General features: G+C 42.8%; 2 protein-coding genes across 2 annotated transcripts; both read left to right on the plus strand.

Moving 5' to 3' along the window:
• The first annotated feature begins 3,212 nt into the window (after positions 1–3,212).
• On the plus strand, positions 3,213–5,333 carry LOC106323970. The gene is made up of 3 exons (XM_013762004.1): positions 3,213–3,585; positions 3,676–3,755; positions 3,822–5,333. Exons 1-3 carry the CDS (start codon positions 3,213–3,215, stop codon positions 5,331–5,333), a joined length of 1,965 nt encoding a protein of 654 aa, XP_013617458.1.
• Positions 5,334–22,632: 17,299 nt separating this feature from the next.
• On the plus strand, positions 22,633–24,885 carry LOC106323971. The gene has a single exon (XM_013762005.1). It carries the CDS (start codon positions 22,633–22,635, stop codon positions 24,883–24,885), a length of 2,253 nt encoding a protein of 750 aa, XP_013617459.1.
• The last annotated feature ends 1,707 nt before the right edge of the window (positions 24,886–26,592 follow it).

Genomic DNA, 26,592 nt, shown 5'->3' on the forward strand with positions numbered 1-26,592 from the left:
CATCACCAGAAACCCTACAGCAACAACTACATCAACAACTACAGCAACAACATGGGTTATGGAAGCTCCTACTACCATAAGCCACCACCGCCAACTCAAGAGAGCATGACAGTGGACTTCAATGGGAAGATTGATTATGTCTACACCCACCTGAACATAAAGTTTGAGACTTTGAGCACTCATGTGAAGAAGCTGGAGATCCAGGTTGTTCAGACATGAGAAGATGTTAAGAGGCAGAGAGCCTTGACAAGAGGGGTAGAAGATGATGTCATGAAACACCATGTGAATGCCATCATTGGGGATGATTTCTCGCAAGTGGTGAAAGAAGAGAAGCTGCAAGAAGGAGATTTCGAAGTAGAGAGTCTGATGAGTTTCGGGGGATCGCATTGGTGTCGATCGACGCCAAGCTACAAACATCGGTCGACAGAAGTTACCCAAAACCGATCGATATCCTCTCCTGGACATCGATCGACAACACCTACGGACTCAACCGCATCTTGCAATACCGTGAGGATCATGAATCACGAGGAGTTCGCAGCAAAACACCCACATCCGCCCAGCCCTGTCTTTGTGGAAATCGATCGACAATCTGATCGACATCAGAAGCCCGTCATCGATCGACATCAGGAGCCCATTATCGATCGACATCAGGAAAGCGTCATCGATCGACAACCAACAGCGCCCATCGACCGATTAGCACCTATTACGTACCGAGTGCAGGTTACGAAGATAGATGTTGCACGTCTTAATGCACTCATGCCCAAACCCAAACCTTCAGAAAACCCACCAGAAGCCGTCACGACACCTTAAGAAGATGGAATAGATCCTATGGAGGAAGAGGGCTACATAGATTGTGGATGTTCTTCAGATAAACTAGAGAGACAGAAGAAGACATTAAGAGAATGTTATGTGAAGCTAGAGAGCAGATGAAGAAGAGGGTTACATTGAAGAAGAAGAGTGATCCTGGGCAATTTGCAATACCATGCACGGTGAAGGGAATTGAATTTCCACATGCCTTGTGCGCGACATGAGCATCAATCAGCATCCTACATAGGATTATGGCGTACCATCTGGGTCTGCGGGTGGAGCCTTCCAAGAAATTGTTCACTTTTTTGGATTGTTCTCAGAGGAACTCAAGAGGGATTGTGAGAGACCTAGAGGTGCAGATTGGTAATGTCATAGTTCCAGTAGATTTCCATGTCTTGGACATCAAGCTGACTAGAACTCTTCTCTATTACTTGGGAGAGCCTTCTTGTCAACACTGGGAGCAATGTGCAACTTGCAAACCAACCAGTTGTGCTGATACCACTCAAGTTACCCTTATGAGTGAATTACTCTCTCAAATAAGAAGTTCAATTTAGGGATCAAATCCACAAGGAGCTAGGGAACCTATTAAATCTAGTAATTTATTAATTATAAGTTTTTGTTGTTTTATGGTTTTATAGTAAATAACAATCCTAATTGAACAAGTCTATTGCTCGACTAACAAGATGATTTGGGGGTGTAATGATATATGGTGTTTTAGACATCTTGTATATATGCTTTTCAATTGGTTTTCAAGTCTCTATCGAGTCTTCCTAGTCTTTTTCGAGTCATTACAGGTCTGGTGTTGCATTGGATGGGAGATGAACCAGCTGGAACAAAAGAGGCAGAAAGCAGTGCAATGTGGTGATTTTCACAGAGAACAGTCTTGATGATTGTTCCTGGTCGAGTGGAACAACCCGAGTGCCTGTTCCAGCGGCAGAGATTTTTAAGGAAACTACAACCTATTTCGGGATTTGCCCTAATCTCTCTATTTTCTCTCCCAGCTGCCTGTGGCTTTGATATATCTTCTTTTTATGTTTCTCCTTATTAGACTATGCTATTTCTTTGAGAAGAAACCATACTCTAGAACTCCATTGTTGGGATTTGCTACCTTGAAAAGGGAGACGGCTCCATCTCTCTCGTCTAGAGAAGATTAGCCTGAACCCTCTTTTGTTTATGTTATTCTTATGTAGTATTATTCAGTATTGATGCTTGTGTTTTCTTGTGTCATGGCTGAGTAGTCGGCTAGCTAGTCTGGGGTTCTAGGGTTTTAATCATGTGAGCTAAACATAGATAAGTGAATCATATTATTGTCTTCATTCATATCCATCCTTACTGCTTGCATTAATCTGGCCGTTTAATGTTAGATCCTAGGTTTAACCTGTTCATTAACCGTGTAATAGGTTGCTAGATCCGTTATGAATGAGCCTAGCATCCCTCATCAGCGAAAGTAGATATTAGGGTGTTTGGTGAACCTATCGGACTTGATCTCTATTGCTTGCTGTCGCGTCTTGATCCAAACGAGAGTTTAGGTATCAAGATCGATCAGCATAGGGGGCAGTTCCACGATAGTGGGCGGTTCTACTTGAGTGATCCGGGTTCTGGACCTGTTCTTATAGCGCTTGAATAATTGTTTATCTCACAAATATTAGCACCTGATGAGGTAACCCTAGGCTGGCTTCTTTTAAGTTGAATTCACATTTACATTATTTACTTGTTTTGCACGTTACCCACAAATCAAAACCCCATCATTGTTTTAGCTAAATTAAGAACTCACAAGAATAAAGTGTAAACTCGTCCTCTGGAATTAAATCTCAAATATTACAACAACATTGTTTGCTTGTAGTAGGAAAGACACAATTTTAGTGTACCAAGTTTTTGCGCTGTTGCGACGGGGACCAGCTCTTCACCTTTATTTTTCGGTTACATATTTGGTCTAAGACCTATAACTTGACTTATCTTTTTTGTTGCAGCTAATGTTCCAGGTGCATGACCAGTAGACATACTCAGAGAAACGCACAAGAAGAGTTAGTTACATCTACCAATCAGGAGCTAGCAAGGTTAGAAAGACAGAACAGACAACAGCAAAGGCCAAACAACACCAACATGGGTGATCAAGGCCATCAAGATGATCTTGCTGCAGCAATGCAACTGATACAACAGCAGATGATTCAAATACAGCAGACCATCCAAGCTCAGCAGGATGCTGCTGAACATGCTGCTCTCGCGCAGCAGGAACAACAGGCGCATACTATTCCAATCGGGGAGAGAAACCTTCCGTGTAACATCCCTACTACGCGCTCTGCCATTGTTCCCCCACCTACCTTAGACAAGACTTCGAGATCAAGCCTGGTTTGATCGGTCAAGTACAGAGAAAGGTGTTCTCTGGTCTCTCTACAGAAATTCCAATGGAGCATATTGAGAGCTTCGAAAAAGTCTGCAGTTTCACTCGCGTTAATGGTGTTCCACCAGACTACATCAGGTGCATGTTATTCCCATTCTCCCTTGATGGAAAAGCTGCACGGTGGTTGAACTCTCTCCCTACCGGCTCTCTCACTTCATGGGAACAGGTCCGATCAGCGTTCCTTAGCCATTTCTACTCTAAGGCGAGAGCAACTGCATTGAGGAACAAGATCACCTCCTTCAGACAGCTCACCGATGAGCCTTTCTGCGACGCGTGGGAGAGCTTCAATTACTGTCGCAGAGAATGTCCTCACCATGGATTTGATGATGATTACCTCATGGACATTTTCTATGATGGAGTGGATTGGAAATACCAAGGTGCTCTAAACTCTGCGAGCAATGGAGACTTCATGACTCAAACCACTGATGGAGCGTTTAAGCTGATTGAGAACATGGCTGTTAGCTCAGCTAATAAGAAAGAGGAGCGTGATTTCTCCATGAAAGGGAACAGTTCCGACACCCAGAAAATAGATGAGCTGACTGCCAAGGTTGATCAGCTACTGAAAAACAACCAAGGGCACGTCTTCAGCATGGAGCAAGCTACGGCCGGGCAGATTCAGAACCAGAACCAGCAACAACTGCAGAGCAATCAGCAAGTTGTTCCAGCTACCGGGAACAGTCAATCAGATGAGCTTAGGGGTCTGAGTATGATGATGCAACAGTTGTTGCAGGGTCAGCAAGTTCAGGCCAAGCCGTTGAATCAGGTAACCACGGAAATGGACACCAGGATGGACAACATGTTCACTGAGCAGAATAACAAGTATGACACTCTTGCGATCCACATAAGAAAGATCGATGTTCAGCTTGCTCAAACAGCTGAGAGTGTCAAGAGACAACAAGAGACGCTCCCTGGAAAAACTGATAAAAATCCTAGGACTGAGCACTGTAATGCAATAGAGCAGTCGTTCGCTGAGACTGTTCTAGGCGTAGAAGAGAACACAGAGCAGTCTGCTAGCTCTGCAGTAACTGCTCCCGATGAATCTGCTGAGAATCCACCATCTCGAGTCTATGTTCCCAAGGGTCCCTATCCAATTCCACCTAGACATCTGATGGATCCCATTAGTGAAGAGCAGCTGGTAGGTTTTAACAAGATGGTGAGAAGGCTTCCTAAAGAACTTGCATTAGAAGATGCTCTACAGATTCGTCCATTGCTCAAGTTCTTTAAAAATTGTAGAGAGACTCAAGAGGAGGTCAAGGTCCTCTATACCAAAGCATTGTCTACACTAGCACTGAAGGTATTGCCTAAGGTTGATGATCCTGGAAAGTTTGTTTTCCCATGTTCCATCGCAGGAACAACCTTCAAGGATGTTCTTTGTGACTCTGGTTCTTATGTGAATCTCGTCTCAAAGGCTATTGTAGACGATTTGGATATTGCTGATGTTGAGCGTTCTCAGCTGACCCTGACCTTTGCAAACTCTTCCAGAGCAGTCCCATATGGAACCATCCGCAGCCTTCATGTTCAAGTAGGGGAATGCGTTGTTCCTGCTGAGTTTCAAGTTGTTGAGATGAACAAGGATCATGAGATGCCTTTGATATTTGGAAGGACATTCATGGCCACTGTTGGAGCAACCATCGATATGCCCAACAAGAGAGTCTGCTTCTCCAACATCAACAAGAAAGTTTTCTACAAGGCGGTACCCACCAGATCTTCCTCATCACACGCCTCTTGCATGTCAGTGTTTAATGTAGAAAAGCTGAAAGTTGTTCCAGAGAAGGAGCACGGTGATAAGGGTGAGAGCAGGCTGTTCTCTGATGAACATCCTAGCACTGATCCTACTAAATTCAGAGGTAATTCAAGGGTGAAACAGAAAGTCCAGAAGAAAAGGGTCAAGGGTGATCCTATGATGACTTTGATACCTCGCTTGTGTGATGAGAAATCGATTGAGTATGAGGTGAAGTGCAAGGGTACCTCTAAACCTTTCTCTAAAGTCAGAGTAATGCTCACATATGAGCTGAAAGAGAAAGGAGAAGCTGCTGTGAAAGGGCTGCTGAGAAGAGTTCTGAAGTTGAACATGTCTGATTGTGGAGCTTGTTTTGGAACAAGTCCTCATGATCAACCCGACTGATCCCTGTCACCAAGTCAAGCTAGTGACTTAAACCAAGCGCTTGGTGGGAGGCAACCCACTGGTAAGTGTAAATATAACTTGGTTTGGTTTTTGGTTGCTTATTTTGGTTTTAGTTTATTGAGTCTCATGTCAAAAAGCAAAAAAAATCCGAGATACTTCAAAAATTCTAGGTTGCAGCAACGGAACAACCTGCCCCCTGAAAAGAGCAGTTGTTCCAGGTGACCATCTGACGATAGAACACCCAGAATTTTCATGGAGCGCCCGCTTCACTCAGGTAAATATCTCAATAAAAAAAATGTTTATTCTTGTTTTCACCTTCTTTCTGTTTTATTTTCACACCAGGGACGGTGTGAAGTAAGTCTGGGGGAGGGTTTTCGTCGTTTACTAACTTTTTTCTTTCTTTTGTTTTTCTTTTGAGTCAGTTTGAGTTAGTTTTTATGATCGAGTCAGTCAAAACTTTGTGGGAATTAGGACCTTATTCCGTGTTGATCACTGACCACCTCGTGCTTTAGTTATCTTATTCAGTGACCTTAGCAGTGGCGAAAGACATGCATGTGGACCTGGAACACCCTGACATATCTCACTTGATTCTCCAGAAGTTCTCAGCCGATCCGGTTACTCTGGGTAGACTTAACTCCACCTAACTTGAAGCTAATCTTGACTGAAATTCTTCTTTTTATGGGCATTAGATCAGGGAAGCGAGAACACACTCAGGACTTCTTATCCTTTTTATCCATCTTGCTATTCCTGAGTGGCTAGCTCATCTTTAGCTAGTTCCCACCCTACGCCTTATCATTTGTTCCACCTTCATGCATTTGTTTTTCAGTGTCATATGTGTAGATATGTGCAAAAAGGTCGGAGAGAAAAGGATCAACGCAGCCTCTTACTCGTTACTGCTGCAGAAATTCAGTCAGAAAGGAGAACAAGCAGATTAAGGGAGCAACCGCTGCATAATCAATGAACTGCGCAAGAGCAGGGGTGGAGAACCAGAATGGTCGCAAAATAAGAACCACCAGTGGCATTCAGAACGATCATGTATTACCTCCTTCTTCGTCACATCACTATATCAGTCTTAAAAAAAACGAGAATAATGTGATGGAGGAGGGGAAGAAAGAAAAAAAAAACATAGAGCCACTGGAAAGGTCGAGCAAGAATTTGGTACCAAGTATTGAAGAGTATGTAGAGGAAAGTGGAAACCAGAACAATCAGTCGCATGTTCCGTCATCAGAACAGTCGCACCAGATATACCAAAAACGAGTAGAGGCTGTGGACATCAATGAATCTATCCTCTCTTACCATTTTGTATGATATCCTGCATCCTCTACAATGAAATGGTAAACCTTAAACACTCTTAACTCCACCATTAAATAGCTTGTTCCACATCTAGACTGTCTACCCTGAATAGTGCCTGTGATGACAAGCTCACGCTACTCTTAAATGAATATAGGGAGTTTTGTCTCGATAGTGTTGCTTTTTCAGGTTTGAGATGTAGAGTATGGAGCCGATTTTCGAACAACAGTCAGTGGGGTTCAGGTAAGGGTGTGTTGTCCTTGTTTTACTGCTTGTATGGTTCAGTGATTCGTGGTTAAAGTATGGTTGCTGAGAAGAGGAGAGTTCCCACACTATCAAACCTTTCTCCCTGTTCTTGATACTTGACATTGTTTGAGGACAAACAAGGATCTAAGTCTGGGGGAATTGATATATCGTGTTTTAGATATCTTGTATATATGCTTTTCAATTGGTTTTCAAGTCTTTATCGAGTCTTCCTTGTCTTTTTCGAGTCATTACAGGTCTGGAGTTGCATTGGATGAGAGATGGACCAGCTGGAACAAAAAAGGCAGAAAACAGTGCAATTTGGTGATTTTCACGCAGAACAGTCTTGATGATTGTTCCTGGTTGAGCGGAACAACCCGATTGCTTGTTCCAGCGGCAAGAGATTTTTAAGGAAACCACAACCTATTTCGGGATTTGCCCTAATCTCTCTATTTTCTCTCCCAGCCGCCTGTGGCTTTGATATATCTTATTTTTATGTTTCTCCTTATTAGACTACGCTATTTCTTTGAGAAGAAACCATACTCTAGAACTCCATTGTTGGGATTTGCTACCTTGAAAAGGGAGACGGCTCCATCTCTCTCGTCTAGAGAAGATTACCCTGAACCCTCTTTTTGTTTCTGTTATTCTTATGCAGTATTATTCAGTATTGATGCTTGTGTTTTCTTGTGTCATGGCTGAGTAGTCGGCTAGCTAGTCTTGGGTTATAGGGTGTTAATCATGTGAGCTAAACATAGATAAGTGAATCATATTATTGTCTTCATTCATATCCATCCTTACTGCTTGCATTAATCTGGCTGTTTAATGTTAGATCCTAGGTTTAACTTGTTCATTAACCATGTAATAGGTTGCTAGATCTGTTATGAATGAGCCTAGCATCCCTAATCAGCAAAAGTAGATATTAAGGTGTTTGGTGAACCTATCGGACTTGATCTCTATTACTTGCTGTCGCGTCTTGATCCAAACGAGAGTTTAGGTATCAAGATCGATCAACATAGGGGGCAGTTCCACGACAGTGGGCTGTTCTACTTGAGTGATCCGAGTTCTGGACCTGTTCTTATAGCGCTTGAATAATTGTTTATCTCACAAGTATTAGCACCTGATGAAGTAACCCTAGAATGGCTTCTTTTAAGTTGAATTCACATTTACATTATTTACTTGTTTTGCACGTTACCCACAAATCAAAACCCCATTATTGTTTTAGCTAAATTAAGAACTCACAAGAATAAAGTGTAAACTGGTCCTCTGGAATTGAATCTCAAATATTACAACAACACTGTTTGCTTGCAGTAGGAAAGATACAATTTTAGTGTACCATGTAACTTATTGGAAAGGTATTATATGCAGGGTTTCTATTCAGGTGTTGGAGATTATAATCCTATAGATGCCTATCAGTTGCATGCATGATATATTACAGTTCAATCCCTTAGACACAGTGATCAGCAATGGCAATGTTTCACTGGTTAACTAACTAGATCTTGGATCTCAACTGTCGTATATTGATCACAAGAAAGTGTCGATCGATGGTCCTATAGGGATATCGATCGATACACCTTTCACAAATATTGAACGATTGTCAGAAGACAGTATCGAACGATGCTTCTAGTTAAGCCTTATGCGTAAATTGATAATGCTCACTAGCTTTCTAGTTCAGCGGTAGCCTTTTTCCAGTTGTCTGGTATGACATATTAGGTTCAGGACTCGATGGTCAAGGATGCTTGACTCATACAGATTCCTAGATTCAATATTCTAGGTAGCTAATCTAGAACAAGCATTAAGAACAATCAATCAATGAATACCACAACCTAGCAATCTATAGTTGGGTCTAATCCATCTAACCTATTTGAACCCTGAATCTAACAAGTAAACTACTCAGACATAGCTAAGCAATTCATAACACAAAATATAAATAAAAACTACATATATTAGAATAGATGAATCAATGGAGTTCCAATCAAAAATCTCTCTATGATCTTCTCTCCTAAAACCCTCTGTTGAAAATAAGAATACAAAGGTGGCCAAAAGCTCTCTTGCCTCCTAACACTTAGGAAAGAATATACCTATTAGGTTAAAAACTCGTCAGGGGTAATCTTGTAATTTGGTGAAGTCTTGGGTTTAAAGTCGGCTGGAACCAAGTCGTGCTTCCGCGTCTCAACATCGAGCGATGGTATAGGATGAACATCGATCGATCTTAATCTTCAATCGTCGAGGCTTCTCTTCTGTATCGATCGACGACACTGGATGTGCATCGATCGATTGTGTCTTCTTCCTATCGAGCTTTAATGGTAAACTCGGATGAATACTCATTTAAGCTCCTAAATGCTCCATAATCATCACTTTACTCCAAGATACTTCTGAACCTGAAAACATACCTAATATGATAGAATATATAATATATAGATAGTAAAATACTTATATACCATAGGTGAAAATGGGTCAAATCCATGGTATATCAACTCTCCCAGACTTACCCTTTCGCTTGTCCTCAAGCAAAACAAACAGGCAGTCTCTCTGAAAGAGGTTTGAAAACGGCAGGGACTTATAGATATAATAGATAGAAATCATCACCTCTACAATTTCGCAAACCACATCTAAAGTCTTAATCACAAAAGCACATTATGCAATATTCTAGCTTAGCAACCAAGTTCAACTAGTCTACAACTTAGCAAATCCTGTCTGACATTCCCCTCTACTAACCTCATCTCTTAGCATAAATATGAAAGTGCATGCTTTACCTTGGGAGTATCGATCACAGGATGCAAGGATTTCAGACAAGTATATGGAACTGCAGGTAAAAGTTAGTTCCTAATTTCTCTCTCTCTCTCATTTCTCTCGAGTCAAAGTCTGCTTCCATTGCAGGATCAGTGACCAAGATTGGACAGGCTTCCATGAATCAAGTCTTAATGCTGGTTGCCACCAAGTCCTGTTCACTTCTTTTTGACCTATATCCAAGAATTCTTTGTGAAGCGAGCCGTGAAGATTGCCGCCTCCAAGTCCCGCTCGAATTCTTTATTTGGAATCTTTATGAAGCAAGCCTTAATAGTTTTAACCACCAAGTCTTGTTAAGTCCTATTTAATAAAATTCGGATTTTTGTTTTTTGTTTTGTTTTTTTTTAATAAAAACTAACTACTCTAGGGTCGAAATAAAGAGATAAAATTGTGATAAATAAATCTACATAAGGCTTTACCTTCCAGACTTGTCTGAAGAATCTGATTCCATGTATACCAAGTGTTGGGGTCGAAAACGGTTACGACGAAGTTAACGTCCAAAATCCCCGAAGAAGAAAAACGTAGGAAACTTCTCCGACAAATACTTTTTCGAAATAGATTCTTCTTTACGAAAAACCTATGCGGAAGAAACGCGAATCATCGGACAAGAGTTCGAGAAGGATCGTTATGCAGCGACCAAACACGTGCTCTGCTCGGTCGCTACGTAGCGACCGAGCTCGAACCAAAGTTCGGTCGCTATGTAGCAACCGAGCGTTTGCTCGGTCGCTACGTAGCGACCAAGCTCGAACCAAAGTTCGGTCGCTACGTAGCGACCGAGCTCTTCCAAAACGTCGATACGACATCAGTCCATGCATTCTTGTCTACCCTTCGATTCTATCTCCCGAATACCGTAGCGAACCCATCTCACGTTCCCCCGCCATTTCTAAGTTATCAATCAAACTTTACCGTAAAAACCGCAGAAAGTTCATTCTTTATCGAAAGCAGCCGTAATAAACGCTTCGAGTCGAAAGACGGTCCAAAGGGACCTAAAACACGACTCGAGGCCCAACTTACGATTTTGTAACCAACAGCCCGTAAAACGCATGTCGGTTTACGCTTGGTCCGCAAGGGATGATAAATGTCAAGTTTCCGCGGATAAATACGAAATTTTGAAGATAATTACGAAGATCGGAAAAAATGGAATATCTCCATTTTTATGCTATGGCGGCTTAAGGGCAGAAGAGGAAAGGCGTAAACCGACCTTGGAGCCAGTATATAAGGGGTCCTAGGCGAGAGGCATAGGAAAACTTTTCAGAGAAAAAACTTAGCACTTAGAGCAATTAGGCATATTTCCGTTTTTGTTATTCGAGCTGCGACTCAACTAGGTTATTGCCGTCTTAAGGTTTTAGAACTAGGAATCTCGCCGACAGCTCTCTTAGCCCAGGCTCTTACCTTGTTGTAACGCTCAAACGCGAATTCGAAATAAGATCTACTTTGCTCTCTTTTCGATTTCTTATATTTTATCGTTGTCATTATTGTGTCCTCATTGCTTGGCGTGTGGTAGTAGCAGATATCCGGGACCTCTGGGAAATTAGGTTTTTCCTAGTTTCCTTATTTAAACGGAAACCGACAGTGCGAATTTTGGTTCCCACACCAAGCCCCAAGACAAGCGGTTGTGTCAGGCTTAGTATTGGAGGTCAACTTTGGTTCCTTCAAACAATCAAGGCAAGTGTGTATAGTTGACAGGTTGATCCACTTTAGCATCTTAGTACTATCTGCAATCAGTAAATCTGGAATGGTTCTAAAGAGTGGTTAGACATTCAAGTGATAAAATCATAGTCCGTTTCACATAGCTAAGCATAATTTATAAAAAAATCTTTTTATAAGAATCAGAATAAATCATATCAGTAAACCTCCCCGCAGACTTAAATTACATTGTCCCAGTGTAACATAGTCGGAGTTATGGTGGAAACAAATCATAAGAACAAATATAACAAGTTAGGAAGATAAACCTGACCGAAGTGGTAATCTATCGATGTGCAATAAATCTGAAAGAATAAAAACAAAAATAAAAGCCAATAACTAAGAAAACTAATTAAAATTACCTAATAGTGGGTTGCCTCCCACTCAGCGCTTTGTTATAGTCAACTTTGGAGGTATGTGGCTATTTGGTGGAAAAACAGCTACTTGCTGGGAAACAAGCATCCACCTCATCTCTGCACATTCTGGACCAAGCTACAATGAAACTTCTTGTGGCCTCATCCTTTCTGGTCCATCTCTCATCCATCTTTTGTACCGCATTTGAGATGTTCTGTAGCCTTTCTAGGATGTCTTCAATGCTTAACTGATAACAACTTATCTTGCTGTAGGCGTATTCTGATAGCTCGTTCAGTTGCTCCTGCATTGACTCCATGTGGTTTGGTATCAGCTGCGCGTCGTCTGATATTGATGTGGTATCGATCGATGCGACCAGGTGTCTATCGATCGTTGCTGGTGTAGCTCTGTCGATCGATTTGGAGTGTGCTCCGTCGATCGATGCTGATATCTGGTTTTAAGATGCGAGTTGCCTTTGAATGGCTTTGACTTCCTTCTGTAGCCATTCTGCTTGGCTATCTAGTCCACTGATTTTGACGTCGAATGGAAAGTAGATGTCATCACACCGCTTCTCAAGTCGGTCCTCCAAGGTGTGTATAATTTGTATAGCTTTGATGTAATCTGATCAACTGCCTCTGCTGTGTAGGGAAGATATTCTGTAGATTTCTTGCCATCGAGCGATGTTCTGCGGAACCTATCAATCGATGTTGAACCTTCTTCCTGAAAATCGTGTTGATCATTAAGCTTACCAATATCCTTCTGGACATTCGTCATCTGTGTAGACAAGGTGTCCAAGTATCGCATGATAGGTGAGGTGAAACGGTCGTGCATATCCTCATACGATTTCAACCTATCCTCCATTGCTGTGAACCTTGTGTCGATCGATGTGATGTTGCAGATATCGATCGATGTGGCTGGTTGTGAATCATTCATATGAATGGTGTCAAGTTCTTGCTGTAGAAGATCAATTCTCGTGCTCAAACAGTCCACGTTGTTGTTGAGAGGGTTGTAAACATCATTTATTCTCGTGTTGATGTATGCGATCTCCCATTCATCCTTCTTCTCTGCCAAACTTTCCAGTTCTGCAGGAATCTGGGATGTCTGTGGCTTGACGTCGATTGATGTGGCTTTGTTGGCGTCGATCGATGTTGATGTCGTAGCTTCTTTCTCAAGAATGTGCTGCATACTCTCAATCTCTATCCTTATCTCTGCCATACTTCTGAAAAGCTCATTGTAACCTCTGTCCAAAGGTTGATAAGTGTCATCTACCAATGTCTTGAGTTCATCTCCTAGATTTTCCTGAGCTCCACAAATACCAGTCACCATCTCATTAATCTCATCCTTGGTGTAGATCTCTGGTGTCAGTTTTGTAGGTGTGAAAGAAGTGGCATGTTCTGGAAGACATATGTGACTCTCCTCAAATAGCTCTGCCATACATCTGAAAAGATCATTGTAACCTATGTCCAAAGGCTGATAAGTGTCATCTACCAATGTCTTGAGTTCATCTCCAAGCTTTTCCTGAGTTCCACAAATACCAGTCACCATCTCATTGATCTCATCCTTGGTGTAGATCTCTGGTGTCAGTGTTGTAGGTGTGAAGGTAGTGGCATGAAATGGAAGACATATGTGGCCCTCTCCAAATAGGGATGCTCTCTCCAGAATTTTCCTTATGTCATCCTTGGTAACAAGAATCATATCACCAGCTGCGCTCCTTGCATTTCCAGACTCGTCTCTGTAGACTCCATATTCGTCCTTCTGTTCCCATCTGAACTTTCTGGCTCCATAGCTGTCATAAGTGCGACGTCCAAATTCATAACGCCTATTGATTGATGGTGAAGGTGTTTTATCGAGCTATGTTGGTGTTACAGTGTCGAGCGATGTAGAAGCAACCTCTTCGATTGATGCATGGCGAACAAGTTTGCGTGTTTGGTGTGAACCAATTCCTGTTATTGTAGCCTTTGGATATACGTCTAGAACAGTTGGATTGTTGTTTGGGATGCTGCGTTGCTGCGTAAACAAGTTGTCTACTCCATTGGCCAACTGAACAATATCTGCTATGTCCTCTCTGGATACTTGTAGAATCCTTCCATCCATAGCTCTTGCATGGCCATCTTGGTCACTGAAAATACCAAATTCATCAGGCAATAGAAAGTCGTAATCAATACTCATATTCTTAGTAGATAAAGAAAGTTTAGGTTTAGAATGAGAATCGATCGATGTTGATACTGAGGTATCGATCGATGGTAGACGTTTGTCTGCTGAATTAGGGTTTTTGGATCGAATGCTTCTCCTTGATGTTCTTTCCGATTGGTGTGTGAGAGCATTCATCTTTTCTGCTTCTGTTTTGTGAGAAGTACTTCTGGGTGCAAAACTCCTTATATGGGTGTTGGTAAACCTATTTGGAATAGGAATATTCCCTTTTTCCTTTTCTGAGGCGGCGGCTTTAATATTGATCGATGTACCAAGTGTGGTATCGATCAATGCAGATGATCGTTTTACCGGATGAGGGTGGGAATCGACCAATGCTGAGTAGATGCTGTCGATCGATGGTGTAGGCATGTTGTTGAAGGAGTGGGTTGAATATCTTTCATCCTGCATAGCAATCTTTGTAGCTTTTTCCTTCTAGTAATCCTCATCATACTCCTCAGTAGGATCCTCGTTGGATGAAAGAATCACAGTCTCCACTGCAAAACTTTCATGGAATCCACTATCTGCCCGACTGCCTATGTAATAGTCATCTCGTTCGTTCTTGCTGGGTTGATGAAAGGCAATGTCTGGATAGTACTGATCTGGTAATGTAGAGTAGTCTACCGGTTGCATCCCGTCGAGCGACTTGGGATAGCGTTCATCGGTCATCGGTGACTCATTGGAATCGATCGATGTGACAGTGTGAGTGTCGATCGATTCTGAGTACACGGTTTCGTACTCTGCTCCACAATGACATGCTGCAATGTAGCCAAGATCATTTCCAAGCTCCACGAGGTTGACCTGTTGTCTCACAACTCAAACTAGGTCATAGTGGACGTCTGGATCTATCTGTGCCAGACATAGTCTGTTGGTGTTCATGTCACATACAGCTCCTACTGTAGCTAGGGAAGCTCTTCCAAGTAGAAGTGAAGAGTTCCAATTAAGCTTGATGTCCAGGACATGAAAATCTACTGGAACAAGGGCGTTACCAATCTGTACCTCAAGGTCTCTTATGATGCCTCCTGAGCTCCTTTCTGAAAGATCCACGAAGGAGAAAGATTCTGATGAGGGCTCTATTTTCAGACCCAGCTGGTCTGCCATAACCTTAGGTAGGATACTGACTGATGCTCCTGTGTCACAAAGTTCATGGGAAAATTCAATACCCTTTACCAGACATGGTATTGCAAACTTCTCAGGATCACTCTTCTTCTTCAATGTGATCCTTAGTTTCATCCTTTCCCTGACATGATGAAACATTCTCTTAATGTCCTCTCCAGTTTCCTTAGTCTCCCTAAAGAACATCCACAACTGGTGTGTGAAATAAACTTCATCAAATTGTTTCTCCACTGGGATTATGAGGACTCTCTTAGTGAAACCATCCATCTCCTTCTCATTAGCTTCCCTTTTAAGGTTCTTAGGAATCTTCTCCTTCCTTTTCCTTAGAACTCTTCCCTCAGTTCCCTTATCAACTTGCATAGCCTCTGGTGTAGTGTCTGAAGGGTTGGTTGTAGGTTCTGGTGGGTTTGCTAAAGGTTTAGGTGGTGGTCTGAGTGCGTTGATTCGGTTACTGTCAATTTATGGTAATCGCTCTCGGTGGGTGAGTTGTGTCCGTCGATCGATGGGAGGTTAGGGGGGTCGATCGATGTCGGTCTCTCTTTGTCGATCGATGGCTGGCTCATGCGGTCGATCAATTTTGACGTAGAAAGGGGAAGGTGGGTGAGGGTGTTTTTCTTCTAATTCCTCATGCGTCATGATTCGAACTGCACTACACTCCGCAGTCTATCGATGTCTAGAGTAATCCGTCGATCGATCTTCGTCTTGGTCTATCTAGCGATGTGTATCCATTGATATCGGTCGACACCAGTGTGATCCGCCAAAACTCATGGAGCTTTCAACTTTGAAGTCTCCTTCTCCAAGCTTATCATGCTTCACCACTTGCCAGAAATCATCATCTAGGATGGCATTCACGTGGTGTTTTTCTTTCTCAACTCCTACCTCTCTAGCCAAGTCTTCTTGCCTCTTTACAGTGTCTTCAGTCTGAGCCACTTGCATTTCAAGCTTCACACTTGAGTCCCTAAGGTCTCAATTCTTGTGTGCAGACTGTTGAATGCAGAATCTATCTTCCCATTGAAGTCCACAGTGAGTTGCTGCTGTCCTTCCAGAACTCTGTCAAGCAGTGCTTCAATCTTGCTTTCCTGAGTCTGTGGTGGTGGATTCTGGTAGTATGAGTTTCCATAGCCTCTGCTGTTGTTGCTAAAAGGTTTCTGGAACTGTGAACTCTGGTTACTCCTCTAACAATTGCCATAGAAGTTTCTGTTTCCACCCTAGTTACCAGATCTCTGAAATCCAGTACCTCCAATGTAGTTCACATCCTCTTCTCCTTCCATGTCTACAGCTACTTCTCCTTCAGCTGAGGTGACCTGCTTTCTAAGAAGCTCATGAACCACATCTAACTTTGGTCTAACTTCGTCCATCTGCTCCTTTCCTAGGGATGCAACAGACTTCTTCCTCTCAAAGTCAGTGTTTTTGGTGCTGCTGCTGTTTGCTAGAATTTCTATCAGTCTCATAGCCTCCACTGGATTCCTGGTGTTGATGTTTTCCTCGCTAGTTGTATCAAGAGCCATCTGATACCTCAAGGCGATACCTCTGAAGAAAGTGCTCAGCAGTTGCACTTCATCGAATCCATGGTGTGGACAGTCTTGCTGGAAGAACTTGAATCTGATCCACGCATCTTTAAAAGACTCTCCAGTCTCCTGCGCGAACGTAGCAATTTTGCTCCTCAAGTCTTCAGCGCGTGCCTCATCGAAGAAGTTTCGCAAAAGAAAGCATTCTTGATGTCGGCACATGATTTTAGAGATCCTGTGGGTAGCTGCTTAAGCCAGTGCATCGTTTCTCCAGTCATAGTATACTTGAAGAGCTTCCACAATAGGTAGTCCTCAGGGACTCCATCCATACGAATAGCAGCGATAAGATCCTTGAACCTCTCCAGATGGTACATAGGATGCTCGTGCGATAACCTAGAGTAGGATAGCTGCGACACGAGTGTGTAGTACTGAGGCTTCAGCTCGAAATTCTCCTTCTGAATTTGTTGATTTGTTGGTGTAGTACTCGTCTGGACGATTGTAGTCGGCCAGTGCCTTTGGTGGAGCAGCCTCTTCTACATGTTGAGCAGCTCCTGTAGCATCAGCATCAGGGATTACATTCCCCTGAGCAGTTTCTGACATGTTGCATTACGCAGATGACCATCCTAGTCATACAGGTCTCCATTCTCATCCTGTCTGAGAATAACAGTCGCAACCATGTTTCGCAACTGAGGATCGATCGATGTACGAGGTGTAGGATCGATCGATGTCGAACGAGGTATATCGGTCGATGATGAAGCTCGGGTGTCGGTCGATGGTTGGGTGCAAGAATCGGTCGATGTAAAAGCTGCTGCGTCGGGCGATGTGGAACGTTGACCTTTGCGGATCCTGCATTCCAGGTGAGCATGATCTTCTGAAAATAACAGGTGATTTTCCTTGTTCCTTCTGGTACTGCTGGGCATGCACCTGAAAAGACAAGAAAAAAACTTTTGTGTCAGAATGGGGGTAAAAAAAAAGAAAAGAATTAATAACACTAAATCTAATGGCGATCAAAGCTTCCCGGAAACAGCGCCAAATTTGATACCACTCAAATTACCCTAAGGAGTGAATTACTCTCTCAAACAAGAAGTTCAATTGTAGTACTTGGGGATCGAATCCACAAGGAGCTAGGAAACCTATTAAATTTAGTAATTTATTAATTCTAAGTGTTTGTTGTTTTATGGTTTTAAAGTAAATAGCAATCCTAATCAAAGTAATTAATTCTAAGTGTTTGTTGTTTTATTGCTCGACTAACAAGATGATTTGGGGGTGTAACTTATTGGAAAGGTATTAGATGCATGGTTTCGAGTCAGGTGTTGGAGATTATAATCCTATAGATGCCTATCAGTTGCATGCATGATATAATAGAGCTCAACCCCTTAGACACAGTGATCAACTATGGCAATGTTTCACTGGTTAACTAACTAGATCTTGGATCTCAACTGTTGTATATTGATCATAAGAAAGTGTCGATCGATGGTCCTATACGAATATCGATAGATACAACTTTCACAAATATCGATCGATTGTCAGAAGACAGTATCGATCGATGCTTCTAGTTAAGCCTTAGGCATAAGTTGATAATGCTCACTAGCTTTCTAGTTCAGCGGTAGCCTTTTACCAGTTGTCTAGTATGACAGATTAGGTTCAGGACTGGATGGTCAAGGAAGCTTGACTCATGCAGATTCCTAGATTCAATATTCTAGGTAGCTAATCTAGAACAAGAATTAAGAACAATCAATCAATTAATACCACAACCTAGTAATCTATAGTTAGGGCTAATCCCTCTAACCTATTTGAACCCTGAATCTAACAAGTAAACTACTCAGACATAGCTAAGCAATTCATAACACAAAATATAAATAAAAACTGCATAGAATAGAATAGATGAATTAATGGAGTTCCAATCACAAATCTCTCTATGATCTTCTCTCATAAAACTCTCTGCTGAAAATAAGAATACAAAGGTGGCCAAAATCTCTCTTGCCTCCTAACACTTAGGAAAGTATATACCTATTAGGTTAAAAACTCGTCAGGGGTAATCTTGTAATTTGGTGAAGTCTTGGGTTTAAAGTCGGCTGGAACCAAGTCGTGCTTCCGCGTCTCCACATCGAGCGATGGTACAGGATGTACCTCGATCGATCTTAATCTTCAATCGTCGAGGCTTCTCTTCTGTATCGATCGACGACACTGGATGTGCATCGATCGATTGTGTCTTCTTCGTATCGACCTCTAATGGTCAGCCCGGATGAATACTCATTTAAGCTCCTAAATGCTCCATAATCATCACTTTACTCCAAGATACTTCTGAACCTGAAAACATACCTAATTAGATAGAATATATGATATATAGATAGTAAAATACTTATATACCATGGCTGAAAATGGGTCAAATCCATGGTATATCATGTGCCTAACGCTCATAGATCCTCATGTCCACTACAACCCTATTCTAGTCAAGAAGCCACCGACGACCTCCTGAAGAATCAATGATCCAGGAATCATTGCAGCATGCCACTGTGGAGCTGAGTACGAGACAGAATACTCAGCGTCGATCGAAACTCACACTGCAACATCAATCGACAGAGCCCAGCAAAAATCGACCGACGGAGACGTTGAAGAATCGGTCGACAGTAATCAAGGAGAATGGGAAAACAATTACTTCAATCCCACTATGGCAGCACACAACATGCATATGGAGGAGTATGATAAAGATTATGAGGAAGAACGAGCCATAGAACAAAGAGCGATTCTTGACGAGGAAGATAGACATCTCCATCATTCCTGTTGGAAAAAAAAAATTGCCATCGATCGAGAGGAACAGATCAACATCGCTCGACACTCAACCTCATCAACCAAGCCACCTTCGGGCATCGACCGACATCGCCTACTACCGATCGATCGACACTAACGTCGACGCTACCGAGACAGAGATTACTCAATTGGAAGTTGGGCTAGATGATCACCATCACGAGAGCTACGCAGAAGAGACATCGTACTGTGATCAAGGAGCTGATGAACTTCATGAGGATTTCACTTATGAGGAACTTCTCAACATGCAAAGACACGATGAGACAGATCAGAAACGAGCAGAAGCTGTTTGGGGAAGATCACATTTCAGCCATCCGATCGACAGAGCTATTCCTCCATCGATCGCCAGAGCTATTCCTCCATCGATCGACATCAATCCTTCAACATTGATCGACATCAACCATACAACATCGATCGAAATCCGTCCAAAACCAAAACCCACTATAAGCGAAAAGATACATCTGATAACCAATATCTAACTCCAGACGAATTTGGTATTTTCAGGGACCCAGATGGCTATGCAAAAGCAATAGATGGACGTACACTGCACGTATCTCGTGAGGATATTGCCGACATCCTTCAGACAGCCAATGGGACAGACGACCTCTTCATGCAACAACACACTATTACAGAACACCAGCAGAAGGTTACAAAGGAGTTCTATGACACAGCTGGTGGCATGGATACAAGCTTCAAACAGAGGTCTCAACACACTACTCGACCATCAATCGACGTTGACGTCTCAAAATCGGTCGACAGACATCCTGTATTTGGGAGAAGAGCCTTTGAACTTGATATCACTCAAATTACCCTAAGGAGTTAATTACTTTCTCAAATAAGAGGTTCGGATGTAGTACTTAGGGATCGAATCCATAGAGACTCTAGGATTACACTATAGATTATGGTCTTGGAATAAATCTAGATTAAATAGTTTATAAGTTTTAAAGCAGTTAATGGAGTGGTGAGCATGTGTATTGCTCGATTGAATTATTTTCGGGTTGTTAAGAGTTGGGAGAAATAGCTAGATTCGGGTATATTCTCAGGTATGATAAAAAAACTTGTTTTAGGTTTTTAGGGTTTTATTGATGTTAATCATTCTTGAATTAAAACTTTAGATATAATCAATCTGATTATCTAATCTGGATCTCAGATTTCAACTCTCGTATGTTAATCACGAGAAAGTGTCGATCGATAATTCTTAATGGATATCGATCGATACACCTTTCAAAATATCGATCAACAGGGATATCGCTGTGTCGATCGATACTTCTTCCAGAAAGCTTTACGGATAGGTTTGATCTAAATTCTCTAACTCAGTAGACCAACTCTTGTATGTATCTAGTCAGTTAGATCATACTAGTTATTTTTCAGGTATTGAGTCAAGCAATGGCTTGATCCCAATTAATCCTAAGATCTAAATATAAAGAGTGATCAATCCTCAACTTAGCTTTAAACATAACTAGATGAAAGAATTATATTTCTAAACACCCTAACAATTGTTGTTGTCAGTAATACATTTATCAACCTATTGAGAAACCTAAATCTAACAATAGCGATTACTCAGACATATTCATGGAACACATAGTTATGATGGTCTGAATAATACTTAATTAAAATGAGTGAATAGAGTAAGCAACAAAATGAATAAAAGAAAAGTAGTTCAAGATCTCTTCAAGGTGTATGGGGTCGATCGCTCAATCGTTCTCGATTTGGCTGGCGCGTTTGAGACTCCCGAAACCATTTGGGGAGGTGTTGGACCCAATTTTGGTCAGTACTGAAATTGGCCATGATCAAAGGAATGGGCCGAGACAGTTCGATGCCCACAACAAGAATCGAGCTTGAAGAAAGAGTCACAAAGATCGCAGGGATCGCACAACAAGAAGCTGAGATCACAGAGCTGGCACGAAGACCTCGGAGTCGACTCGCTATAAAGGAAGGAGAGGAAACAAGGAAGATGGAACGTTGAAAACCCTAGAGAGAGCCTTACATTCACATTAATCTTATTGTCTTCCCACTTTTAGATTCCTTCTTTATCGAACTCTTGTGTATCATTTCGATCTAGTTCAACTCATTGTATTCGATCCCAGTTATCAATAAAGTCTATTTTCGCCTACTGGAAACTATTTAACAACGTTGTGTTCTAAAGATATCGTTGCCCACATCATTTATCTTCCCTAGATCAACCCCGATCACTATCAAATACTTTGTGTAGAATTTAGGTTCTACATGTTGGCGCCGTCTGTGGGGAAGATAAACGAAAAAACATCTTTGCTAAGAAACCGATCTAAGTTTCCTAAGCGCGACTATGAATCCCGACCAAACTCGACTTAACCGCATCGGATCAATCGATCTCGAACTCCTCAGATCGAGGAAGACGATCGTTTCAAGAAAGGTCGACAACCTCGATGAAATTTCCCGCTCCAGGCAAAGACTGATCAAAAATCCCACCATCACCACATCCGAAAATACATTACAGAAAAGTGAAGCTTTGACTTTTCGCGAACATGAAACCATAAAGCTCGATATGCCTCATGATGACGCAGTGGTAATCTCGCTAAATGTTGGAGGCACGATCCTCTCGAAAATTCTCGTCGATACCGGGAGCGCTGTTAACATCATTTCCCAAAAAAAAAACTGTGGTCGCTCGAACAGCCGATCCCAAAGAGCAGGCGGGAAGCAGCACCCCTTACCAGTTTCGAAGGAAGGTCGATTCCCTCACTCGGAATGGTGATACAAACAACAAAAGCATGCGACCTAAAACAGGAAACAGAGTTCACTGTAGTCGACCTCCCCATGCCTTTTGATGTCATTGTCGGACGCCCCTGGTTACACCAGATGAGAGCAGTCCCCTCGGTTTATCACCAATGCGTGAAGTTCGTATCTCCACCGGGGAGAAAGCCATACACGGAAGCCATAAACAGTCTCGATCCTGCTATATGACCGAGTTCCGAAAAATGCCGCAAAAGGAGCAAAATATCCCACACGCGCGCGACCTTTCGGTCAAAGACCCTGCTAAAGATCTATCCAGCACCGTTCCTCTAGATGAAAATTTCCCTGAAAGAATCGTTAACATCGGGAACGACCTTCCTCTAGAGTTGAGGCGCGGCCTCTTGTCTTTTCTCAAACAGAATATCAAAACGTTCGCATGGTCCACAGCAGACATGCCCGGGATCGACATTTGATCGACATCAATGTCGCCTCCCATGACCTAAACGTCGATCCCACATTCAAACCCATCAAACAAAAGCAAAGAAAGCTAGGCCCCGAGCGAGCCAAAGCCGTAAATGACGAAGTAGATAAACTTCTAAAAATAGGCTCTATCCTCGATGTCCAATATCCTGACTGTCTTGCAAACCCGGTCGTGGTTTAAAAAGAAGAACGGAAAATGGAGAGTTTGTATCGATTTCACCGACCTCAACAAAGCATGTCTAAAAGACAGCTTTCCATTGCCTCACATCGATCGGCTAGTAGAAGCTACAGCCGGACATGAACTGCTGTCCTTCATGGACGCATTCTCGGGCTATAATCAAATCCTCATGAACCCCGAAGACCGAGAAAAAATGAGCTTCATCACGGAACGAGGAACATACTGCTACAAAGTAATGCCATTCGGATTAAAAAAAGCCGGAGCCACTTACCAAAGACTAGTGAACAAAATGTTCTCCAAACAGCTTGGGGAAACAATGGAAGTCTACATAGATGATATGCTGGTAAAGTCATCAAGAGCAAACGACCATGTTCCCCAGTTGCAAGAATGTTTCAACATCGTTAACAAATTCGGAATGAAACTGAATCCGACAAAATGCACATTCGGGGTAGCCTCCAGAGAGTTCCTTGGCTACTTGGTAACCGAAAGAGGAATCAAAGCCAACCTGAAACCAATCGCAGCACTTGTCGATACCTTACCACCGAGATCGATCCAAGAAGTACAACTCCTCACCGGAAAAATAGCCGCATTAAACCGCTTTATATCTAGATCGACCGATAGATGCCTTCTTTTTTACAAACTGTTAAAAGGAAATAAGAAATTCGAATGGAACATCGAATGCGATTCCGCATTAAAAGAACTCAAGGCGTACATCAGCGAGCCGACTGTGTTGTCTAAGCCAATCGTAGAAGAAATTCTCTTCCTATACGTCGCGACCTCCGAATACGCAGTGTGTGAACAAATATATTACGTGAGTAGATCGTTCGTTGATGCAGAAACCAGATACCTGGTAATGGAGAAGCTCGCACTTGCTGTGGTAACAGCTGCAAGGAAACTGAGACCCTACTTGCAGTCTCATTCGATCACAGTTATGACATTACAACCCCTACGGACGATACTTCATAGTCCGAGCCAATCCGGCAGACTCGCCAAATGGGCAATCGAACTTAGCGAGTATGACATAGAATATAAGCCGCGAACGAGTTCAAAAGCTCAAGTACTAGCAGATTTCTTCATCGAGCTTGTTCCAAAGGGTGAAAGTTCTAGCTTGAATACTAAACGGAGGCTACATGTCGACGGGGCATCATCTAAACAAGGATCCAGAATAGGAATACAGCTCGAATCTCCAACAGGAGAGATGATCGAACAGTCATTTCAACTAGGATTCAACGCGTCGAACAACGAAGCCGAGTATGAATCCGTAATCGCCGGACTACGTCTCGCAAGGAGCGTCGGTGCCCAAGAAATCAGCGCCTTCAGCGACTCGCAATTAGTAACGAATCAATTCCATGGAGAATACGAAGCCAAAAACGAAAGAATGGAAGCATATCTCTCACTCTTGCAAGAAATAGCCCAGCAGTTCGACAAGTTCGCACTAATGAAAATCCCAAGAGGAGACAACACATCAGATGACGCCCTAGCCGCACTGGCCTCGACTTCCAATCCAGCGATAAAAAGAATAATACCAGTGGAAGGCATAGACAAACCAAGCATAAATCTCTCACGGAAGGAGATCTATCTTCCAGGGAACAATTCCCCGAACATTAATGCAATAACAACGCGGGGAATGGCACAAAGAGAAAGCCAGTGTCTCGATGACGAAAACAATGATGAGCTCGACAATCAGTCAGCCCCGAGCACATCGCGCGTCGGAACCAGAAGAACAGCTGCCACTTCAGCTACCCCCAAAGAAGCCGTCCATGAGACAAGTAACGAGGCGCATGAAGCTTTCAAAAAAGAAATGGGAGTAAGGCCAGATTGGAGAATCCCAATATATAAATATATAAAGGACGGAGAGCTCCCATCCGAAAGATGGGAAGCTCGAAAAATAAAAGCCCGGAGCTCGCGTTATTGTATCATGGAGGAAAGACTGTACAGAAGGAGCCAAGACGAGCCCTATCTCTTAGGTGTATCCCCCAAGGACGCGTTCACAATCCTAAAACAAACCCACGGGGGAGCATGCGGGAGCCATTCCGGAGGACGATCTCTAGCAATCAGGATAAAGAAATTAGGCTACTTCTGGCCAACGATCGCTGATGACAGAGAGCAATTCCCGCTGAAATGCGACAAATGCCAAAGGTACGTGCCGATGATACATCAACCGACCCAAAAATTGTCTACCATATCCTCACCGTACCCTTTCATGAAATAGTCCATGGATGTGGTAACCGACTACTTCACCAACCCAACTACGATTTCTTCTAGTGTTAACCGACTACTTCACCAAATGGATCGAGGCCGAAGCATTCTCAAACATCACCGCCACTACGGTGACCAGTTTCATTTGGAAGAACATCATTTGTCGACATGGTCTACCATACGAAATAGTGACCGACAGCGGACCACAATTCATTTCCAAAATGTTCGACGAATTCTGCGTGAAGTGGAAAATCAAAATCAAAGCGGCAAGCCCCCGGTACCAAAAATGCAATGGCCATGCCGAAGCCGCAAATAAGACTATAATGAACAATCTTAAGAAAAGGCTTGACCTCAAGAAAGAGAGGTGGGGAGAAGAGTTACATGGCGTCCTATGGGCCTACAGAACAACTCCCCACACCGCAACCGGTGAAACTCCGTTCTCATTATCATATGGTATCGAGGCCGTAATCCCCGCCAAAATTGAGGTCCCAAGCCAACGATGAGGGATCTGTCCAGAAGACGCCAAACTTAACAAAGAATTGCTAATTCATCAGTTGGATATGATCGAGGAACGACGTGAAAGAGCAGCAATACGCATACAAAATTACCAACAAGCCGCAGCACGCTATTATGACTCAAACGTAAGAAACCGCTCTTTCTCCGTAGGCGACCTAGTTCTCCGGAAAGTATTCAACGGAATGAAAGGACCAGGAGTGGGAAAGCTCGGAACAAAATGGGAAGGACCATACAAAGTAACTAAAGAAATCCGAACCGGGGTCTACGAGCTAGAAAAGGTCAAAACAGGCCTCCCAGAAATGAGGCCTTGGAACGCCTACAACTTAAAGAAATATTACAAATAAATGCAAACCCGAACCTCGGTCATAAGGACCAAAACTTCGACCTAGGGGGGCATTGACACCCACAGCTCAGCCAAAAACGGAACTACGATAAGAATTGATCCCTCGAAATGGGTACATAGGCAACTCGTCACCGAGTGCAGCCTAAACAACCAAATAAACAGTCTTCAGATTTCTCCCATTATCCCGAACATCTAATTCCCAAGCATAGCCCATTTGCAAACTTGCTCTCAGGCCATATTAAGGCCCATAAAACAGATTCCTGATCAGCCTCTGTTTCACACCTTCCAAAAGGTAAAACAACAAGCTCAATGGGGTTTAAACCTAATCGAACGAATACGATTAAAGAGGTATTATCCCATAAATCCATTGGAAAACATATATATGTTTCTCCAACAACAAAAACAAAACATACATATAAAACATAGCAAACATCAAACTAAGTCATGACAACCTTTGCATCAATCCTGATTGCCCGAATCGCCGGAGACCTCGGGGAGATTGAGATGACCAAGAGAAAGGTCCGACACCAAAGCAAGACCATAGTCTACCTCGAGCGAAATCTTCCGGTCCTTAAGGCGCTCCAACTCCGTCTCGAGCTCAAAGCCGCCCTCACTGTACTCGGTCAAAGCTTCGATACGGGCTCACGTCTCTTGCAAAAAGGATCTCCGCCGCCGTCTCCTTCTTCTTCTGCTCAAACTTATCCCCGATCGCAGCCAAGACCCCTTCATACTCCTGCACAAGAGAGACACGAGCTAGATGGAGATCCCTGCGAGCTTTCCTGTCCCGACCTTCGATCTCTCGATTATACTTCTCCTCCATCGAGTTAAGGTCGTTCTGAGCAACGACCTTGTATTCCTCTG

This window comes from Brassica oleracea, chromosome C2, assembly GCF_000695525.1.
Source record: "Brassica oleracea var. oleracea cultivar TO1000 chromosome C2, BOL, whole genome shotgun sequence".
Taxonomy (NCBI): Eukaryota; Viridiplantae; Streptophyta; class Magnoliopsida; order Brassicales; family Brassicaceae; genus Brassica; species Brassica oleracea.